Source organism: Pituophis catenifer, unplaced genomic scaffold (assembly GCF_029215685.1).
Source record: "Pituophis catenifer annectens isolate HBS135680 unplaced genomic scaffold, rPitCat1.0.hap2 SCAF_14, whole genome shotgun sequence".
Taxonomy (NCBI): Eukaryota; Metazoa; Chordata; class Lepidosauria; order Squamata; family Colubridae; genus Pituophis; species Pituophis catenifer.
In genome coordinates, this window is record NW_027256894.1 from 16538780 (window position 1) to 16559264 (window position 20485).

At 42.3% G+C, this 20485-nt stretch overlaps 1 protein-coding gene across 1 annotated transcript in view; it reads left to right on the top strand.

Annotated features, from left to right (window-relative positions):
• Window positions 1–20485, top strand: part of FBN1 (fibrillin 1) — a 193114-nt gene that overhangs the window by 25999 nt on the left and 146630 nt on the right. The window contains 2 exon segments of the mRNA XM_070953865.1: window positions 4824–4919; window positions 6387–6482. Coding sequence (XP_070809966.1) covers window positions 4824–4919; window positions 6387–6482 — 192 coding nt within the window.

Sequence of the window (20485 nt, forward strand, 5' to 3'; positions counted from 1 at the left end):
CCTAAGTGTGCAAAACGGCACGTAAGTCACTTTTTTTCACCGGCGTCGTAACTTTGAATGGCCACTAAGCGAATTGTTGCAAGTCAAGGACTACCCTGTATTTGGAAGACACCAACTGGAGGAAGCGATACTTGAAAATGTTCAACTCTCTCTTTGCTCAACCTTAAACTTTTCCAGTGGTTCGTCGATAAATAAGATTTTTAACCATCGTAGGATTTTTTCCCCCCCACCATTGTCCCAACTAAGCAACAGCCTGAAATGCTTAAAACTTTACATCTGTTCTTTGCCTGGACCTCAGCGCTGAGACACGGCTGGCAAAGGCAGCCATGAATGCCTTTTCCGGATCCTCCTCTGCATTTATCCTCTTAGACCTCACAGATGTTTCCCGCAATCCCGTTCTTCCGTATGGATTTCAAAGAGATTGTGGATGAGATGGAAGAACAGCTCCACTAGCCTGGCCAAGAGTCCAGCTTGTTAGTTCAGCCAGATGCTTCCAACCCGTAGCCCACTCCTGTTGTGACCTCCTAGCAGCGTCTGTTCCAATAAAGGAGAATATTTGTAGCTCAGGGTTGAAATGAGGGGGTCCTTGGTGCTCTATGAGCTTGCTGGTTTTCTTGTAGACGTTTCGTTACCCAAACTAGGTAACATTATCAGCACTAGTAAGGAGTGAGATTTGCAGGGAGGAGGAGGAGGAGGAGGAGGATGGAGGGGAGGAGGAAGAGGCCTTGGTGGTCTCTGAGCTTAGTGCTTTTCTTGCAGCTTTGCAAGTTGACGGTTTCATTACCCAGACTAGGTAACATCATCCCAGGAAACTCTGTAGGCCCTCCAAGGAAGGCTGATGTTGAAATCCTTGAAACTAGCGATGTGTTACCAGTGGCTAACACGGAGAGATTGTGGGGCGTGAGGCCTTCCGTGAAACTTACACAGTTCATTTGAATAGATGCCATACTTTCCACTTTACTGTAACAGTAAAGAAAACATTTACCGTAAAATAGTATTAAGTAAACATTTACTTACAAGATTCAACATATTGTACAATCACAACTCCACCCATTGGAGTTTCAAACAATCCCACTGAAAATGGTGATTCAAGTGCAGCATCTAACTTGCCAGTGAATGAATACATAGGAAATAATTTTCTTTGGCGTGGGAACGTGCATTTGAGTATAGTTAAAGGATACGATCTGAAGTCTTACTCACTTTGGAAAGATCAAGAAAACTCCGAACCTTCTCTCTGGAAAACATTTTAGCTATTCACATATATGTACAGGTAGTCCTCAACTTACAAGCACAACTGAGCTCAAAATTTCTGTCGCTAAGCGAGACAGTTGTTAAGTGAGTTTTGCCCCATATTTCGACCTTTCTTGCCCTACCCTGTTTCTCCCAAAATATGACATCCCCTGATAATAAGCCCAACCGGGCTTTTGAGCGCATGGTAATAAGGCCAAGCGCTTATTTCAGGGTTCAAAAAAATATAAGACAGGGTCTTATTTTTGGGGAAACACGATAGTTGTTAAGAGAAGCACTGCAGTTGTGAAGTTAGTAACATGGCTTTTGAGTGAATCTGGCTTCCCCATTGCCTTTGCTTGTCAGGAGATCACAGAAGGAGATCACGTGATTGCAAGACACTACAGCCGTCATAAATATAAGGCAGTTGCTGAGCATCTGAATTTCGACCACGGGACCTGGGGGATTCTGCAACTTCATAAGTGTGAAAAACGGTCACAAGTCAGTTTTCCCGTACCGTTGTAAATTCAAAACGGCCGCTAAGTGACGGTGTTGTAACTTTGAATAGTCACTGAACGAACTGTTGTAAATTAAGGACTACCTATACACAGACTATAGATGAATCTATGACTCTGCATCGAAACAACTGCTAAGCTTATTTGAAAATATTTAAGTGGCTTTTTTGATAATTATGTGGGAATGGAAGTTAGCTTTTGGCACGCTCTCCTCTAATTGAAATCAGTTTTGTGGTTTTAAGTTTCTACCCCGCCTGACAGATGATATCATTTCCTATGTGTTTTCTAATCAGGCCTATTTTCCTACAATGCTATAAAGCTTAATTGAAGCTTTTTTCAAGCTATGGCCATCACTACCCCTGCCCCTGATCAGCTTAGGATGGAATAGATGGTGTCTGCCAGCTAATTATTCTTAAGGTTGTGTTTTTTTTTTCTCTAGCTAAAATTAAGTCTTACTAAGAACCAACGTGGAATGATATGTAGCTTAATATTAAAAAGGCCGATTTTTCAGAAAAGTAGATAGCAACTTCTGGGTGGGCTTCTAATCGCTGGGATCAGAACAAATAGAAAATGGACATGTTTAATCTGCTTTTGGGCTTGTGGTTTGGATCCAAAGTAGCTCCTTTGAAGCTTCTTGTTGGAGAAACATAAAATCTATTAGTGCCATTAAGAAAAAAAAACCTATATGTAGATGCACAGAGGAGAAAAGTTTGGCCTGAGGTCCCATTGATTTAATTGTCCGAGTGTTGCAGATTTCACAATGGCTGGGTTTATATCATGCTATGACCAATGTAAACTCTTTTAATTTCACAACATATAGACAGGCTTGACCATAGATTCAGAGGAACGCGATGGCTCAGTGGCTAAGACGCTGAGTTTGTCGATCAGAAGGTCGGCAGTTCAGCGGTTCGAATCCCTAGTGCCGCATAACGGGGTGAGCTCCCGTTACTTGTCCCAGCTCCTGCCAACCTAGCAGTTCAAAAGCACATAAAAAATGCAAGTAGGTTATGCTCCAAAACAAAAAAATATTGGATGAAAATACATAGTTTGATACAGGAAGTAACAGGCTTCCAGATAGAATATACACCAGAATTGTTTCTTCTAGGAATAATAAAAAAGAAATATGGAAAAACAACAACATATATTATTCTACATATGACAACGGCGGCAAGACTGGCATTTGCGCAATGTTGGAGAAGTTCAAACATACCCTCCGAAGATTTAATAATTAGAAAGATATTAGATTGCGCCGAGATGGATAAAATGACATTGGAACTGAAAGGATGATGGATTCGGACTTTTACGTAATATGGGAGAAATGGTATAATTGGATTGAAGATAGAAAAAAAGGGAAATAACAGAGAGTAGATTTCGTAAAATTATATAGAGTGGAGGAGAACATTAGTGTGATGATATGTAAATGGTCACAGTCATGCACAAGAGTTGAGTAAGAATTGTTTCATTGTTAAAACCCAATAAAACTCACAAAAAAAAAATGCAAGTAGAAAAATAGGGACCACCTTTGGTGGGAAGGGAACAGCGTTCCGTGCGCCTTTGGCATTGAGTCATGCCGGCCACATGACCACGGAGACATCTTCGGACAGCGCTGGCTCTTCGGCTTAGAAACGGAGATGAGCACCACCCCCTAGAGTTGGGAACGACTAACACATATGTGCAAGGGGAACTTTTAGCTTATGACCAATCGTAGCATAAGGTGGGAATCTTCCTTTAGCATGCTGTGAATGAATAGGTTGGCGAGGATTTCTCTGCTTTTCTCTGCAAAGACAACCTGTAAAGCAGAGACCTCCAACTTTGGCAATTTTAAGACCCGTGGACGTCCAACTCCTACATGGCCGGCTGTGGAATTCTGGGAATTGAAGTTCCACAAGTTTTTAAGTTGCCAAGGTTGGACACTCCTGCCATAAAATCCCAAGTATGTATTGCTTTTGGCAGGTACCAGATCAAGTTCCAACTTTCCATAGGATTGGTTACAAGAGTTTAGACCAGATTTTTTTTTGAATTTAATCTGATTTAGCATATAAAATTATTATTGTGAAAGATTAAAATTAGGAAAGGCCCTTATGTACATTTGAAAAGCTGAGATAAGCAATAAGGAACAAATCATTTTCAGTTAATCTCATCTTTGCAATGCTTGAATCCTAAACTGTGAGTAAAATCACAGCATCTTCTTAAATCATAGTTTGGAAGATACTTAAACATACCAAGGGTTCATCGTACTTTTTGGGTTAGTTATGCTTTGTGGTTTAGGAATTAGAATATCATGGCCTTCTCTTTTTGAAGGTTACTTTTATATTGGAATTCTTTTCCAGTCTCTACATTCTGCATCTGCTTCATTTGGCCTCTAATTGTAGAACAAGTAGAGAATTAAATTGCAAGATTTCTCCCTTCCCCCAAGCACTGACAACAAGTGTTGCTTTCTAGTTTACTAGCACCTGGCGAACTATGATTTCCAATTTTGTTAGGTGGCTAGAGTCTCCATATTGGCAACCACCTAGTGGCATTGAAATACAGTAAACACGATTTTTTTCATTAATATTTGCATTATATTTTCTTTAAAAGTCATAAGCACCTTTGATATTGAAAAGTTTATCTCTTCATTTTCTCGTGTCAGTTTTTTTTAGTTTTCATCTGCCAGTTTTCTCAATCTTCCCTACAATCTGTATTCTCCAAAGGCCATCATCATCATCATTTTTTAACAATCCTATAATCCCTTGAGGGGTGATGTTTGGGCAACTGAATGGTGCTAGGAGAGAGTTTTAATCGCTCAATGCCCTTCCTGTCACCAATGCGGAGTTTTGTTCAGCAGATATATTCTCATTGTGCCCAGAGAGAGAAAAAGCTGCCTCTACCTAAGATCGAACTCATAGCCTCTTGATTGTGAGGCGAGAGCCCCACCTCTAGGCCACCGCACCACTCCATTCTTCAAAGCTGATAAGGGTAGCATTTTGTCTGCGCTTTTTATGATGTCATCTGCAGAACAGAGCATAGACCTTGATTGCATCTGTTGTGTGTAGATGTTGTATAGACCCATAAATAACGGAAACTGTCTTACTTTTCCAGTACAACACTGCAACATCAGGTGCATGAACGGTGGGACGTGCAGTGATGATCATTGTCTCTGTCAAAAGGGATACACCGGGACACATTGTGGACAACGTAAGTAATCGGAACGTTCAGTTCAGAGATGGGTTTCAGCAGGTTCTGGGGAACCGGTAGCGGAAATTTTGAGTAGTTCGGAGAACCTGTAGTAAAAATTCTGACTGGTCCCGCCCCCATCTATTCTCTGCCTCCCAAGTCCCAACTGATCGAGAGGAAATGTGGATTTTGCAGTAACCTTCCCCTGGAGTGGGGTGGGAATGGAGATTTTACAGTATCCTTCCCCTGCCATGCCCACCAAGCCACGCCCACCAAGCCACACCCACAGAACCGGTAGTAAAAAAATGTGAAACCCACCACTGGTTCAGTTGGAATTCAGCTACACTGCCTAAATGATACAGAAGCAAACTGAGAATTCGTGTTTCACAATTCATGGAGGAAGTTCACCAGCTCATAAATACAACAGTAGCAAGAACACCTCTTCATGGCGGTATTACCCCCCACGGATGCTGCTCTTCCATTCCACACACAAACAAACACAGACACACACACACACACCAAGTAACATGAGAACAACCTTCTCCAGTCCCTGTGATGCGGATTCCAGATTAGATCCAGACGAAAAATGTCACCATTCTGAACGGAGGAATTTTGAGTACAGTAAACGTTGGGAAACACAGTCCTTCAACTCTTTCTTGTCCGGTTGCCAAATTCTCATCTAAGAACTTCTATCTTGGCTGCAGTTAAAATAGGGGGAAAAAAACCAAAAAAACAAAAAACCCAGCCACCAGATCAGGGCAGGATTTGCGTGTGGATTGCCTGTAATTTTTTCAGAGAAGCTCGTAACTTTTCAAGAAGTGCCAGGAAAATTTCTTGCTGGCTGGAATATGCCTCAGACAAATGCTTGAGACTAACTGCTGTAGACGTTTTTGTATTAGTGTCGTAAAGGTATTGGGAAAGTTTTAAGCATTTCATATCCGATTAGTGACAAATTTGTCATCGCTAACTGTTGGCGCCATCCAGTTCTCTTTGCGTTCGAAAAGCAAATCTGTGTCAAGCTTATTATGGAAAGTCTAGTAAATTGTAAAGAGAGCCAGTTCGGTCTAGTGGTTAAGGCAACAGGCTAGAAACCGGGAGACCGAGAGTTCTAGTCCCGTCTTAGCCATGTAAGCCAGCTGGGTGACCTTGGGCCAGTCACCTCAGCCCAACTCACCTCACAGAGTTGTTGTGAGGAAAATAGGAGGAAGAAGGAGTGGGCATGCTTGCTGACTTGAGTTAGAAATAATAAAGGCGGGATACAGATAAGTACATCTTATTTTATTCTCCGAGTATTGGAAGATGCCTCTATGCGCTTTAATGCATTTAGCCATTTTTAGTCAAGTAAGGTGTTCACATTAAGGGATGTGGTGGCTCAGTAGCTAAGACGCTGAGCTTGTCGATTGAAAGGTCGGCAGTTCAGCGGTTCGAATCCCTAGTGCCGTGTTCTGGTAGCCTCTTGTTGACTTTTGTTATTTGCTCCACTTGCAGCTGTCTGTGAAAATGGATGTCTTAATGGAGGAAGGTGTGTGGCACCAAACAGATGTGCTTGCACGTACGGCTTCACGGGACCTCAGTGTGAAAGAGGTAGGTGGGATTTCCATTTTCTGATTAAAACAGTGGAAAACTCTAAACTGTCTTGGGGTATATAGAAAAGCCATTTACAACTAAGAGGAGGTGAAAATGCACTAAAATGTTTGATTTGTTCTTTTAAATTGTTGAAGTTCGCTGGTGGGGATTAGGCTTAATAAGTTTTTAGAAGACTGCATGTGTAGTGGAATGTAGTCTGGATTCTCCCCGGATCAGGCAAACCGGTAGTGGTGGCGGCGGGAGGCTCTGCCAACCCGCTTGGACGTCTCTGTGCATGCGCAGAAGTATTGCACGCGTCAGTGGTGGGTTCTAATCAGTTTTACCACCAGTTCGCATCGCGCATGTGCTTTGTGCCCTTCGCGCAAGCACATTGAGTGAAAAAACAGCTGAGGCATGGCAATCCACTCTGCCGCGCCTTACAGCTGACGAAGAAACAAAGAAGATTTCCACTACTGGCTCTCCCGAACCGGGGAGAACCGGTAGCAACCCACCACTGGCGCGCGTGCATAAGTGTGCCCACGCTCACGAGTGAACCGGTAGCAATGGGATTTGAAACCCGCTACTGGCCAAGAGACAGCGAAGCTTAGATCGTTGGGTTAGGCGGAAGAGGTTCAAGATAGCTCCTCAAAACTTCTCAGAATATATCTTGAACGAAGCAAGTGCTCACTTTAGTTTGGCAAGATTTCTGTACCTACAGTAGGTGTGATGTTTTGAAGCGATTCGGTGTAATTTGCCATGGTTTTTGGAGTCTGAGTGAGAAGCACCAGGGAAATCAGAAGATCCTCGCAGTTCAAATGGGTATAAAGATTGATTGCAAGCTTAAACTGTCTACAAGAATCTGAACTACTAACAGCCAAAGCAGATTGCCGGCGCATAAGGTTCAATGGAATTCAAGGTGGGCTGGATTTAAATCTCTTGCGGACACGGCGAGACTGATGACTGATGACATGTTTGACCCCTCCCTCAGGTTCAGCCTGGTCATTCCCTACATTGAGATTATGCTATGATTTGGCTGTACAAAATTTATACCATGCTTCTATGGTACATATAGAGCCTCCATTTTTTAAAAAAAATATATCATTTTTTTTCTTTCAAAGTACATAATTTCAAGATCACCCAATCTCACGACATTTCAATGTTTGTACACGAGACTGTGAACTCACAAGAGTGAGATTTTACCGAAAACTCTCAAGGTTGATTAAACTCATGAATCTTCAACCTGTTTTTAAAAATTCTTTCCTACCTAATGAATGGTTGAAAATATATTTATATCTACCTGTCTGTGTCCATTAGTAGGATGACTCTCTGAAAACTGACGTCAAATCTGTTCTGAGGGGAGAATGGCGCACAAGAGAAATTGAAAATGGGCCAAACCCAGTCAGATACTGCTGAGGAAAAAAATGAAATTTATTCCTTTATTACATTTCATATTTTATGATGAATTGTGAAAGCTAGCTAATAAAAGAAATATAGTCACGTACATTTCACTTCTCTGTTTAATATACATAAGCGTCATGGAGAATTTTTTTTGGCAGACAGAGTAATATTTAAGTGCTAAAGTTACTGTCTATCCTGCCTGACGTCTTATAGTTTGTTTTGTCTAGTTTTGCGGAGATCTTCTTCTTTAAAACTTAGGAGGCTTTTGTTATCAGTTTTGTGAACTTTTCCCTCGGGTCGCCATAGCAACTCACACAGCTGTTTCCAGATGAGACCATGACTCCACTTGTTGGCTATATGGAAAACGTTTTAAGGAAATTAAATCAAGTTTAATAGCATTTGGACAGAGACAGTAACAATAGCTGTTGAATCGTAATTGTCATCTGGCTGTCTTCTTGACGATAACATGTTTTAATTGGAACAAAATGCGCTCACCCAGGGTATGAAAAATTCATAGAGTAGGTTATATGTTCAGCCAAGTATACATCTTTCTCACTCCGGTTTACCTATATCTGTTTGTCTGTCTGTCCGCCACTCCCTCCCTCCCTCCCTCTCTCTCTCTTTCTCTCTCTCTCACATCCATCCATCCTTCTATACTATCTATCTATCTATCTATCTATCTATCTATCTATCTATCTATCTATCTATCTATCTATCTATCTATCTATCTATCTATCTTGGATAGATACATGGAGCCGAGGTTGTGCAGTGGTTAGAGTGCAGTACTGCAGGCTACTTCAGCTGACTGCTAGCTGCAATTTGGTAGTTCAAATCACACCAGGCTCAAGGTTGACTCCAGCCTTCCATCCTTCCGAGGTGGGTAAAATGAGGATCCAGATTGTTGGGAGCAAGAGGCTGACTCTGTAAACTGCTTAGAGAGGGCTGTAAAAGCACTATGAAGCGGTATATAAGTAAGTGCTATTGCTATTGCTATCTTCTATTTATCATGTCTGTCTGTCTGTCTGTCTGTCTGTCTGTCTGTCTGTCTGTCTGTCTATCTATCTATCTATCTATCTATCTATCTATCTATCTATCTATCTTCTGTCTATCTATCTATCTATCTATCTATCTATCTATCTATCTATCTATCTATCCCTGTCCCAGCCTAAACTGATAGATTTTCCCCAATGTGCATGAAACTCTGAATACATAGGATTAGATCCAACATTATCATGAATTATGCTCTGTGGGGAAAAAACAATTACCCAAGTAGTAAATGTGCAAGGTAATAAAAAATACAACGATTTATGTTGTCTTCTACCACAAAGTGGGACTATAACAAACTCTTTCCGAGAGGAAGTAGAGATAGATACCTTTATGTTTGGCTCTAAACAGAATAGTTTGTGAAATTAACTTGTAAAGTCTAGGCCTTAAACTGCAGAACTGATCAAGCATCAAGTTTCTAGTTATAATGGTGCCTTTAGGTCAAAAATTGGTAACCTGGAGCTGTCCAGATATTGCTGAATTACAACTATAAGCATATGTCTGCATTTCCTGTGCTAGCAATAGAAATGGAACTTCAGAAGCGTATAGGTAGTCCTCGACATACAACCGCAACTGACACTAGTATTTCTGTCGTGGAGCAAGGCAGTTAAGTGACTTGCACCCGATTTTACAATTTTTTTTTTTTTGGCCATGGTTGTTAAGCGAATCACTTGTTAAGTCAACCATGCCCCTTTAAGCAAATGTGGCTTTCCCCGTTGACTTCCCCGATGGAAGCTGGCTGGGAAATTTTGTAAATGGGGATCATGTCATCCCAGAATGCTGCAGCCATTGTACATAGACACCGGGTGCCAAATTGTGTTCATGTGACTACGAGGATGCTACCTCGGTTGTAAAGGCCGAGGACTGGTTGTAAGTCGCATCTTCAATGCCGTTGCAACAGTTACTAAATCAAGGACTACCTGTACAAAGGAAGATAAATCTTATGTTTCCTGACAGTTAGAACAATGAATCAGTGGAATAACTTGCCTCCAGAAGTTGTAAATACTCCAACACTGGAAGTTTTGTAAGAAGAGGTTGGACGACCATTTGTCTGAAGTGGTGTAGGGTTTCCTGCCTAAGCAGGGGGTTGGACTAGAAGACCTCCAAGGTCCCTTCCAACTCTTATTCTATTTTCCAAAGGACCTGAGGGCAGGACAAGAAGCAAAGGATGGAAACAAATCAAGGAGAGAAGCAACTTAGAACTAAGGAGAAATTTCCTGACAGTCGGTACAATTAATCAGTGGAACAACTTGCTTCCAGAAGTTGTGAATGCTCCAACATTGGAAGTTTTAAAGAAGAGATTAGATAACCACATGTCTGAAGTGGCGTAGAGTTTCCTGCCTGGGCAGGGGGTTGGACTAGAAGACCTCCAAGGTCCCTTCCAACTCTGTGATTCTATTCTAAGTCTACATTGGAATCCTTATTTGTAGATGCTTCTTATACTGTAAATGTCTTACCCCTTCCTTAAGTTGTCCTGTGGGTGTTTTCTCGGCGGTTCAGAAGTTGGTGATATCTTTTTTTTTTTTCCTTTCTGCAAAAAGTTGAGGCCTAGCGGCACTTCCAGGCTGTTTCCTTTTTTTTCCTCTGGAGAGGATCCAGCTTGGATTCGAGTCACTTCAAATATTAAAGAGTGTGGCATTTTCTTTCTTGGTGTGCATACTTCGTGTACAAACAGTGTCTGCTTTTCCTTCACAGTGTCTGCCTGTTCGGCTTGTAGGAAGTTCTATTTTGATCCCCCCGCTCTTCCCACCCCCCCAATTTTGATCTTAACAAATGCAAAACATTTTTAGAAAACGTAAGTTTCTGACAGCTGCTTAAGAAATGTGTTGACTACTTTTTAGAGCAGTGATTCTCAACCTTTCTAATCAGGGGTGAAATGCTCCCGGTTCGGACCGGATCGCCCGATCCGGTAGCAATGGCAGCGGGTGGTTCGGAGAACTGGTAGCAAAAATCCCTGCAATCCCCCCCCCCACCATGCCCAGCTAAGCCACACAATCATCAGAGGCTTTTTTTTTTACTTTTAAAAGCATTTTTTCTACAACCTCTTCCGACGAAAAAATGCTTTTAAAAGTTAAAAAAAAAATAGCCTCTGATCACGCGGCTCAGCTGGGATCGTCAGAGGCTTTTCAAAGCATTTTTTTCTGCAACCTCTTGGCCAAAGAGGTGGTAAAAAAAAATGCTTTGAAAAGTCTCTGACGATCCCAGCTGAGTTGCCTGATCGGCAGAGTGACTTTTCAAAGCATTAGAAAAAATGCTTTGAAAAGTTAAAAAAAAAAAAAAGGCCACGCCTACCCCAGTCACATTCCCCCCCCCACCAAGCCACGCCCACAGAACCGGTAGTAACAAATTTTACATCTCACCCCTGTTCCTAATCCCGCGACCCTTTAATACAGTTCCTCATGTTGTGGTGACCCCCAAGCGTAAAACACGTGCCAAAAGTCTAAGCGTGCGAGCGCTCTCGTGCTCTCACGTGCCAGCACCCATAATGCAATGGGTGCCTCCATTTGCGCATGTGCGCATGACCCCCCATGCTCCTAATGCACATGCGCCTCACACTGCACATGTGCACATGCAACCCGCATTGCGCATGGGTGTGCCCTCCATGCATGCGCCCCCACTTTTTCCAAGAGGGCCTCAATGAAATCGAGTTTGACACCCCTGTTCTAAGCTATAATATTGTTTGAAAAAAAAAAATACTGGCATGTAAGATCAGCCTCTCTGTCTTAGTATTACGTTCATCTCAAACCATTTGGACTTTGTTAATCCACGGTTTAAAAACTATGGCTTGGCATGAAAGATAAATTCAATGTATAGCTGGCGAGAAACAAAATCATGGGAGCAAAAAAAAACAAACAAATAATCATCCTCATCTTCATCTGATGAACTTTAAGGCAACTTCATAGACAAGTAATCCTTGATAGTTCATTTAGTGACCATGGATTGCCCACTGAGCTCAGGACAGCCCCCGACCTTCTTTCCTTCCGTCGCGAGCTGAAGACGTGGCTCTTCCGCCAATTAAACTGATCCATTTGGGGGTACACTGGTATAATTTTAAATCATTTTTTAATTGGGTTACAGATTTTAATTTGGTATTGTATTGTGATTTGTATTGAAGTTGTCATTTTGTAAGCCGCCTTGAGTCCCTAGGGAGTAAGGCGGCATATAAATCGCAATAAATAAATAAATAAATAAATAAATAATTCAAATTTACAACGGCACTGAAAAAAAGTGATTTGTGACCGGATTTTTTTTACATTTACGACTGTTGCAGCGGCCATGCAATCAAAATTCAGACGCTTGGCCGCTGACTCGTATTTATTTACACCTGTCTCACTGAATGACAGAAATCATGGACTCGATTATGGTCGTAAGCCTAGGACTACCTGTATCCCTGACTCGGAGCCAGCCGACTTAGGATTCATCTCTGAATGGCAGTCACGGAAATCGGTGAATATCCATGACAAGGGCGAGAGGAATTTTATTCATTTCCAAACCGTGTGTCAGAAAAAAAAGGAGAGGATTATGAGCATGATTTGACTTTTTCTTTTCCAAAGAGTTTCCAACATTATGTCTTAATGATTTGTGACATTGTAAACCTCGTCTCCTTGAGAGCTTTAGTCATATGAAAATAATCTAATGCTCCCAATCTGCCTTGCATCAGAGCCCTGCGTGGAAGCCTCCTCAGGGGGAACGCGGGTGAGAACATGGTGGTCCGGTGGGTGTCCATTCCTGACCACGGTGACACCCAATGATGAAATGCGGTTGCAACCTTCTGACCTGAAATTCTGGGATTTGGTACGTGAATCACAGCATTACAATTAGAACAATTAATCAGCGGGACAACTTGCCTCCAGAAGTTGTGAATGCTTCAATGTTGGAAGTTTTTAAGAAGATGTTGGATAACCATTTGTCTGAATTGGTGTAGGGTTTTCTGTCTGGGCAGGGGTTGGACTAGAAGACCTCCAAGGTCCCTTCCAACTCTGTTATTCTATTCTATTCTATTCTATTCTATTCTATTCTATTCTATTCTATTCTATTCTATTCTATTCTATTCTATTCTATTCTATTCTATTCTATTCTATTCTATTTCTACTCCACTCCATTCCACTCCACTCCACCCTATTCCTATTCCTATTCCTATTCCCATTCCCATTCCCATTCCCATTCCCATTCCCATTCCCATTCCCGTTCCGTTCTGTTCCGTTCCGTTCTACCCTATCCCACCCCACCCCACCCTACCCCACCCTACCCTACCCTACCCTACCCTACCCTACCCTACCCTACCCTACCCTACCCTACCCTACCCTACCCTACCCTACCCTACCCTACTCTATTCTATTCTATTCTATTCTATTCTATTCTATTCTATTCTATTCTATTCTATTCTATTCTATTCTATTCTATTCTATTCTATTCTATTCTATTCCTTAAGGGACAGAATTGGTTTCCTGACATTGCAATTCAGGCTTCATCACTGTTATCCTCAGTGCTGCCAAGTCCCTTCATTTTTCTGGGCAAGATTTTCCGGAAGTAGTTTGCCATTGCCTCCTTCCTAGGGCTGAGAGAAAGTGGCTGGTCTAAGGTCACCATCTGGCTTTGTGTCTAAGGTGGTATTAGAACTCCCAGTCTCTAACCCCTACAATAGACTAGCTCCCGTGCACCCTTAAAGCAATTTAAATGCTTATCTAAAATGCGCGAAATGCACGTATGCCAAGATCGACATCATATAGATCTATACTGGCCTGGGATTTAATTAGTTAACTGCAGATTCCAGCTGTGCTCATTTTCTTGCAAACTTGGGTTTGCATCTGCATAATCTGTTAAATACTTGGCTCAGAACAGCATTTGAACTGGATAAGCATTTTTTAAAAACAGTTTGTAGATAGTGATGAAGGACTAGAGTTTCCAGGATAGGTCTGAAATAAGCCAGGTAACTGATTTTGGAAATTGCTGACTGTCCATAAGATCTGTGGAATTTCTGAGCTCTAATGGTTCATCCTGTATTCCCTGCCCCCCTTGGATTCTCTCTGTAAATCAGTGACAAAATTGAATTAGGCTAACTTCCTGTCTTTCACCGAATCCAGTTTTGCTCACCCAAAATATAAAAAAGATACTGAGACTCTAGAAAGAGTGCAGAGAAGAGCAACAAAGATGATTAGGGGCTTGTTGGTCGAAAGGTCGGCAGTTCAGTGGTTCGAATCCCTAGTGCCGCGTAACGGGGTGAGCTCCCGTTCCTTGTCCCAGTTTTTGCCAACCTAGCAGTTCGAAAGTAGAAAAAATAAGGACCACCTTTGGTGGGAAGGTAACAGCATTCCGTGTGCCTTTGGCGTTGAGTCATGCCAGCCACATGACCACGGAGATGTCTTCGGAGAGCGCTGGCTCTTCGGCTTTGAAACAGAGATGAGCACCGCCCCCTAGAGTCGGGAACGACTAGCACATATGTGCGAGGGGAACCTTTACCTTTTTAGTCTATTGAAAAGAAGGAGTAGGGGTGACATGATAGCAGTGTTCCAATATCTCAGGGGCTGTCACCAAGAAGCGGTGGTCAACCAGTGGTAGGTTGCTACTGGTTCACCCTGGATCAGGAGGCTCTGCCCACCTGCCTGGACGTCTGCGCATGCCCAGAAGCTTCTGCGCATGGGCAGAAGCATCGCGTGCAAGCTCGCCCGCGTCCACGAGCGAACTGGTAGCGGCCAAAATTGAAACCCAGTACTGGGGTCAACCTATTTTCCAAAGCACCAGAAAACAAGACAAGAAGCAGTGGATGGAAACTAATCAAGGAGGATGTCTATGGAGATTCTCAGCCATCCAGGTCATGGTTGTCCCCAAGGTGCTTTTTCAAGAGGCAACTGGACTTCCTTGTTTTTCAACCTAGAACTAAGGAGAAACTTCCTAACGGTGAGGACAATTAACCAGTGGAACAGCTTGCCTTCAGAAATCGTGGGTGCTCCATCACTGGAGGCTTTTAAGAAGAGACTGGACAATCACTTGTCTGAATTGGTATAGGGCAGTGATGGCTAACCTTTTTGTCATCACATGCCAGGAGCGGGGAGAGGAGGGTCATGCCCGCGCATGCACACATCCATAATTCTATGCGCCCTGCCCCTGCGCATGTGCGCACGACCCTCCCTGCTCCCCCTGCTCCTGGCACGCGATGGTGGGACTGGAAGTTGGCAAATGGGCCATTTCTGGTCTCTGGAGGGCCTCCAGGGGGTGGTGGGGAAGGCCGTTTTGGCCCTCCCCAGACTCCTAGAAAGGCTCTGGTAGCTGGGTAGAGAGAAAAATGGGCCTCCCCCCCCCGAGGTCCTCCAGAGGCAGGAAATAGCCTGTTTCCCTACTTCTGGTGGGCCCAGAAGGCCCGAAACTCAGATGGCGCACCGGAGCTGAGCTTGCGTGCCCACCAATATGGCTACACATGCCACCTGTGGCACGCCTACCATAGGTTCGCCATTATGGGTATAGGATGTTGAAATAATAATAGAATAGAATAGGATAGAATAGGATAGAATAGGGTAGGGTAGGGTAGGGTAGGGTAGAGTAGAGTAGAGTAGAGTAGAGTAGAGTAGAGTAGAGTAGAGTAGAGTAGAATAGAATAGAATAGAATAGAATAGAATAGAATAGAATAGAATAGAATAGAATAGAATATAGAATAGAATAGAATAGAATAGAATAGAATAGAATAGAATAGAATAGAATAGAATAGAATTCTTTATTGGCCAAGAAGACTCCAAGGTCGCTTCCAACTCCGTTATTCTGTTATTTCTATGAAGTAATATGCTTTTTATCTTTGTCTGCAAGAGGAAAAGACACCTCTTTTGGAAATTCCTGAATTTGCTGGATAGGCGGAGCAAAAAAAAAAAAAATCTATAATGGGACACTTGATCGTCTCTTGCTGAATTTTCCCTCAATGTGGCTCACGCATCACAGTCAGATATCACGTGCTTCACTTCTCATGTTTGGCAACCCAGCCAGTTGTAGTTTATGAAATAAAAACTGGAGTGAAACAAACCCTGCCTTGCTTGCAATCTGAATCCATCAATGCAGAGGACTAGAGAGGGTTTCTAAATTACCTTTACTAGCCATAGTTTACATTCGGATTGGCCTCTCGGCCTAGAAAAGGGGAAAAAACTCGGTCTTGCCAAAGCTTTAAAACAGTTAAGCTGAGTGGAACGTTAGTTTTGTTCCCCTGATGATCTGAGAGAAGAAGAACAGATTTCCAGATGTTTACACTGTCTGGGTATTTGTTGATTGAGCCTCAGTAGTTTGCATTTATTTTCTTACTGTATTGGCTGAACATCCATATACTTCTTGCTGGCGAGGATTTGGGAGACTCCCTCATCTCCCATTTACAACGCTATAGCGTGACCTCATCTTGCCTTTATACCTTCCATATCCTTTGCTATTGCAACAATATTGTAAAACAACAGATTAAAAAAAAAACATTTTTACTACCCCGTAATCCTTTAATTCAGGGTAGAGTCGGGGCGATTGGATGGAGCTGAGCGTTTACTGGCTGGATGCCCTTCCTGACGCCAAGGGGGAGTTCACAGCAGATATTCTTTCTTTGCGCCCTAAGGGGGGAAAAAGCATCTGCTGCTACCTAGGATTGAACTCTCAACCCTCCAAGTGGGAGAAGAGCATCTTCACCACTAGGCCACCACACTGCTCATTAAGACAGCAGATTCTGTTTTATATGAAAAAGGAAAGCTGAAGTAAGATCATAAGCCCACTTGTGGGTTTATGATCACTTAATTAGCGCTTCCCTTAATGACTGAGTTATGATTCACTTAATTAGCGCTTCCCTTAATGACCGAGTTACCAGCCTCAATTGTAGTCACTAAATGAGGACTCCGGAGGCTTTCCTCGAGCCTCTGGGAGGGTGAAAATGGCCTCCCCAGGCTCCAGAGGCCCTCTGGAGGCCGGAAATGGGCATGTTTCTGGCCTTCCCAAACTTCCGGTAGGCCTGTTTTTTTGCCCTCCCTGAGCCTCCATGCACTTACCTGCATTCAAAACAGGCTGCGTAGGTACTCCTGGGAGGGATGGGACGGGTGGGATGGGATGGCCAGGAGTGGGATTTGGGGGTTCTCCGAACTGAATCTTAGCTAGAGGGTCTCCTGAACCCCGGCGAACTCCCAGCAGCCCACCCACCCCTGGTGCTAACTTTCTACAACAAATTACTGTCAGCTTAATACGTTACCACGAAGGCATCCTTCCAAATTAATCGGTTATTTAACCTGTTCTAAAATGTTAATGAAAAAAAAAATACCTTCACTCATATCAATATGAATGAGGAAACCAGGATTTATATATAAAAGATCAAGGTTTATGATCTATATAATTCTTGTAAGAAACTATTTATATGTCGTCTTTTAATGCTTTTAAGTCTTGGGATTGTGGTTTGGATTTCAGCCAGGTGTTCGCTTTTGAACCATTCATTCTTTTGTTGATTACAGTAGACTTTAAAAGTGGGTGGAGTCCTTTTGGTTGGTCTCCAAAGAAATTGAGTAATAATTGACCCAACGTACAGAGTGTATGAATAAACTATTCTTTTTGTTAAGAAATTTATGTTTTACGTGGTGTCCCGGAGTTCACATCCCTCTGTTTTCCCCTTCTCCTCCTCTCCCAACTCCCAAATGTTTTTAATATGCTCAGCTGCTCCTTTATACCTCTCTAATTCTGCAAACAACCTGGAGACCCTGTTAGATAAGTGCCTAAATTCACAATACTGTGAATTTAAAAGAACTTTTTGTTTAAATGCCTTGAAAACAAGCTGTTTGGAAATTTTAAGTCGAAATCTCCCCCCCCTCCGTACTCGTAGTCTTCGATTTAGGACGGCAGTTGAGCCCAAAATTTCTGTCGCTAACGGAAACATGTGCTAAGTGAGTTTTGCCCCCTTTTACAACCTTTTTTTTTTGCCGCAGTTGTTAAGTGAATCACTGCAGCTGATAAATTAGTCCCTCAGTTGTTAAGTGAATCTGGACTTCCCCATGGTCTTTGCTTGTCAGAAGGTCGCAAAAATTGATCACATGACATCGGGACACTACAGCCATCATAACTATGCATCAGTTGCCAAGCATCTGAATTTTGGTCTCAGGACCATGGGGATGCCGCAATGGTCATAAGTGTGAAAAATGGTCATAAGTCACCTTTTTCAGTGCTGCTGTAACTTCAAATGGTCACCAATTGAACTGTTGTAAGACGAGGATTACCGTCAGTAACCCAAAATCTAGCATAGTGAAATTGATAAAAGTAGATTGCAAAAGGTTTTGTCATTTCCCGAATATCTAAAGCGTGTGAATTTGTTGTGACTTCATTCTTCATTAAAGCCAGTCTCCAGAGTAAATTCACAGCTGTCTTTTGCATGCATTTTAAATGCTTGGGTTTCTGCCTGAAATAGTCTTTAAAATGCTGCATCAGCTCCAGTGGTGGGTTGCTCCCGGTTCGCACCGGTTCGCAAGAACCGGTAGTAAAAATTTTTAGTAGTTCGGAGAACCGGAAATAACATTGACTGGCCACGCCCCCGAACCGGTCCCCGGCCTGGTCGCCACTCGCTTACCCCGCCCACCTCATCAGAGGCTTTTTTTAAAAAAAATCTTTTAAAAGCATTTTTTCTATAACCTCTTCGGCTGAAAAAATGCTTTTAAAAGTTAAAAAAAAAGCCTCTGATGATCGCGCGGCTCAGCTGGGATCTCAGAGGCTTCTAAAAGCATTTTTTTTCTGCAACCTCTTCAGCTGAAGAGGTTGTAGGAAAAAAAAATCCCTTTAAAAGCCTCTGGCGATCCCAGCTGACTTGCCTGATCGTCAGAGGCTTCTAAAAGCATTTTTTTCTGCAACCTCTTAAGATTGTAGCTGGGTGACCTTGGGCCAGTGTTCTGCCCCAGCTACGGACCCCAAAGAACGCAGCACACACAAAGTCTGTACAAAACTTAATTTACTAAAATAACTCAGTCTTTTTCAAACAAAGGTTGTTAATAAACTTTCTTAACAGCCTACAAGAAACCAAAGATAAAGTAATCACAATCTTACTATGGTTGGCAGAAAACCCAGAAGCAATTTGCAGAGAATCCAGACGCGAAGGAGAGTGAACTAAAGTTGTTCCCTACAAATTGCTTCAGTTGGCTTTCCTCCTTAAATAGGCTAAGGGAGTGGCCAATTAGCCCCAAGCCTTACTCTCGAGGGGACCTCCTCCTGAGGAGCCATTCCTGCCTTTTGGCAGCTCTGCGCACCCGTGCATCGAGAATAGGCTCCTCCTCTTCTTCCTCTTCACTTATGGGAGCTTCTGGAGGTTCTGAAGGCCCTGGCTGAATCCCCGCCTCTGGCACCACATCTTCTCCAGCCTCCTCATTGTCCGACTCGAGTGCCAGCTGCACAGGCTGCTGGCGCAGCATCACACCAGCCTCCTCGCTGTCGGAATCAGCTACTAGCTGCACAGGCCGTTGATGGGCCACAACAGCCAGTCGTTCTCTCTCTACCTTAAAGAAGAAGACAGAGACAAACCACTTCTGAAAAATGTTATCCAAAAAACTGCAGAAATTTGTTCCAAACAATCTCCGGGTGTCAAATTCTGGCTTATGTTTGATGGACATTCTTTATGAAATCCTTTGAGCTGCAAATTGAATTTAGTTGCATTTTTTTTGACTTATTGGTACATTTTGGGTTCTGAGAATTGGGTTCAAAAAGGCAAGACGAACTAATTTCTTTCTCGTTGTTCTGCCTTTCCTTTTGGTGTTGCAAAGGCTACCTTCATAAAAACTTTATCTTTCTCTGCAGACGTGCACGCGAGACTCTAATGAATTGGAAAACTAATTAGGCTATCTAATTGATTTTGCATGAGTTGTCGTAAGGAATGTGCCTTGCACAGCGCACACACACACACACACACACACACACACAAATCCCAAGAATAATTCTCAGTGGTTTGTGATTAGAAATGGACAACTGGTCACGGGACTGAAATTCAAAATGGGAAATGATATAGGGGGATTTTAATAGGAGAGAAGATACATGCTAATACCTTTATAAACTCCAACCAGTGAGGAAAAAAACCTTAGCAGAGAAAGTTTCCAAATAAGTTTTTTTATGGCAATTGGAGTTTTTAAAAAAAAATTAAATAATTTTTATTGAACATTTTTTAATACAAACAAACAAACAAACAAACCTACAAACAAAAAAACAAGCAAAAATATTTACATCTTCTTCTTTTCAACATCTTTGCATCAGTCATCTATATTTATACACTTTCTCTTTCTTATCTTAATCTATCTCTTATACATATATTCCTAGTATATCATATATATATATTCTCTTAATCTAAATATTTTATTTACATTTAATATAAACAGGTACCTAGTTTCCACGATTTATATCGTCCCATTTGTTTCCATATTTCTCCACCTAATTTAACCATTGTTTAGTTTTCTTTTGTCCCTCCCTTTTTTTTTCTTTTTCCCCTTTCTCCTCCAACCATTTATACCATTTCTCCCAGACTAAGTAATAATCTGTTTCATCTTTTTCTTGTATCTCCTTTGTGAGCTTATCCATATTATTGGAGTTTTATCTTCCTCTAACATTCTAGCCCT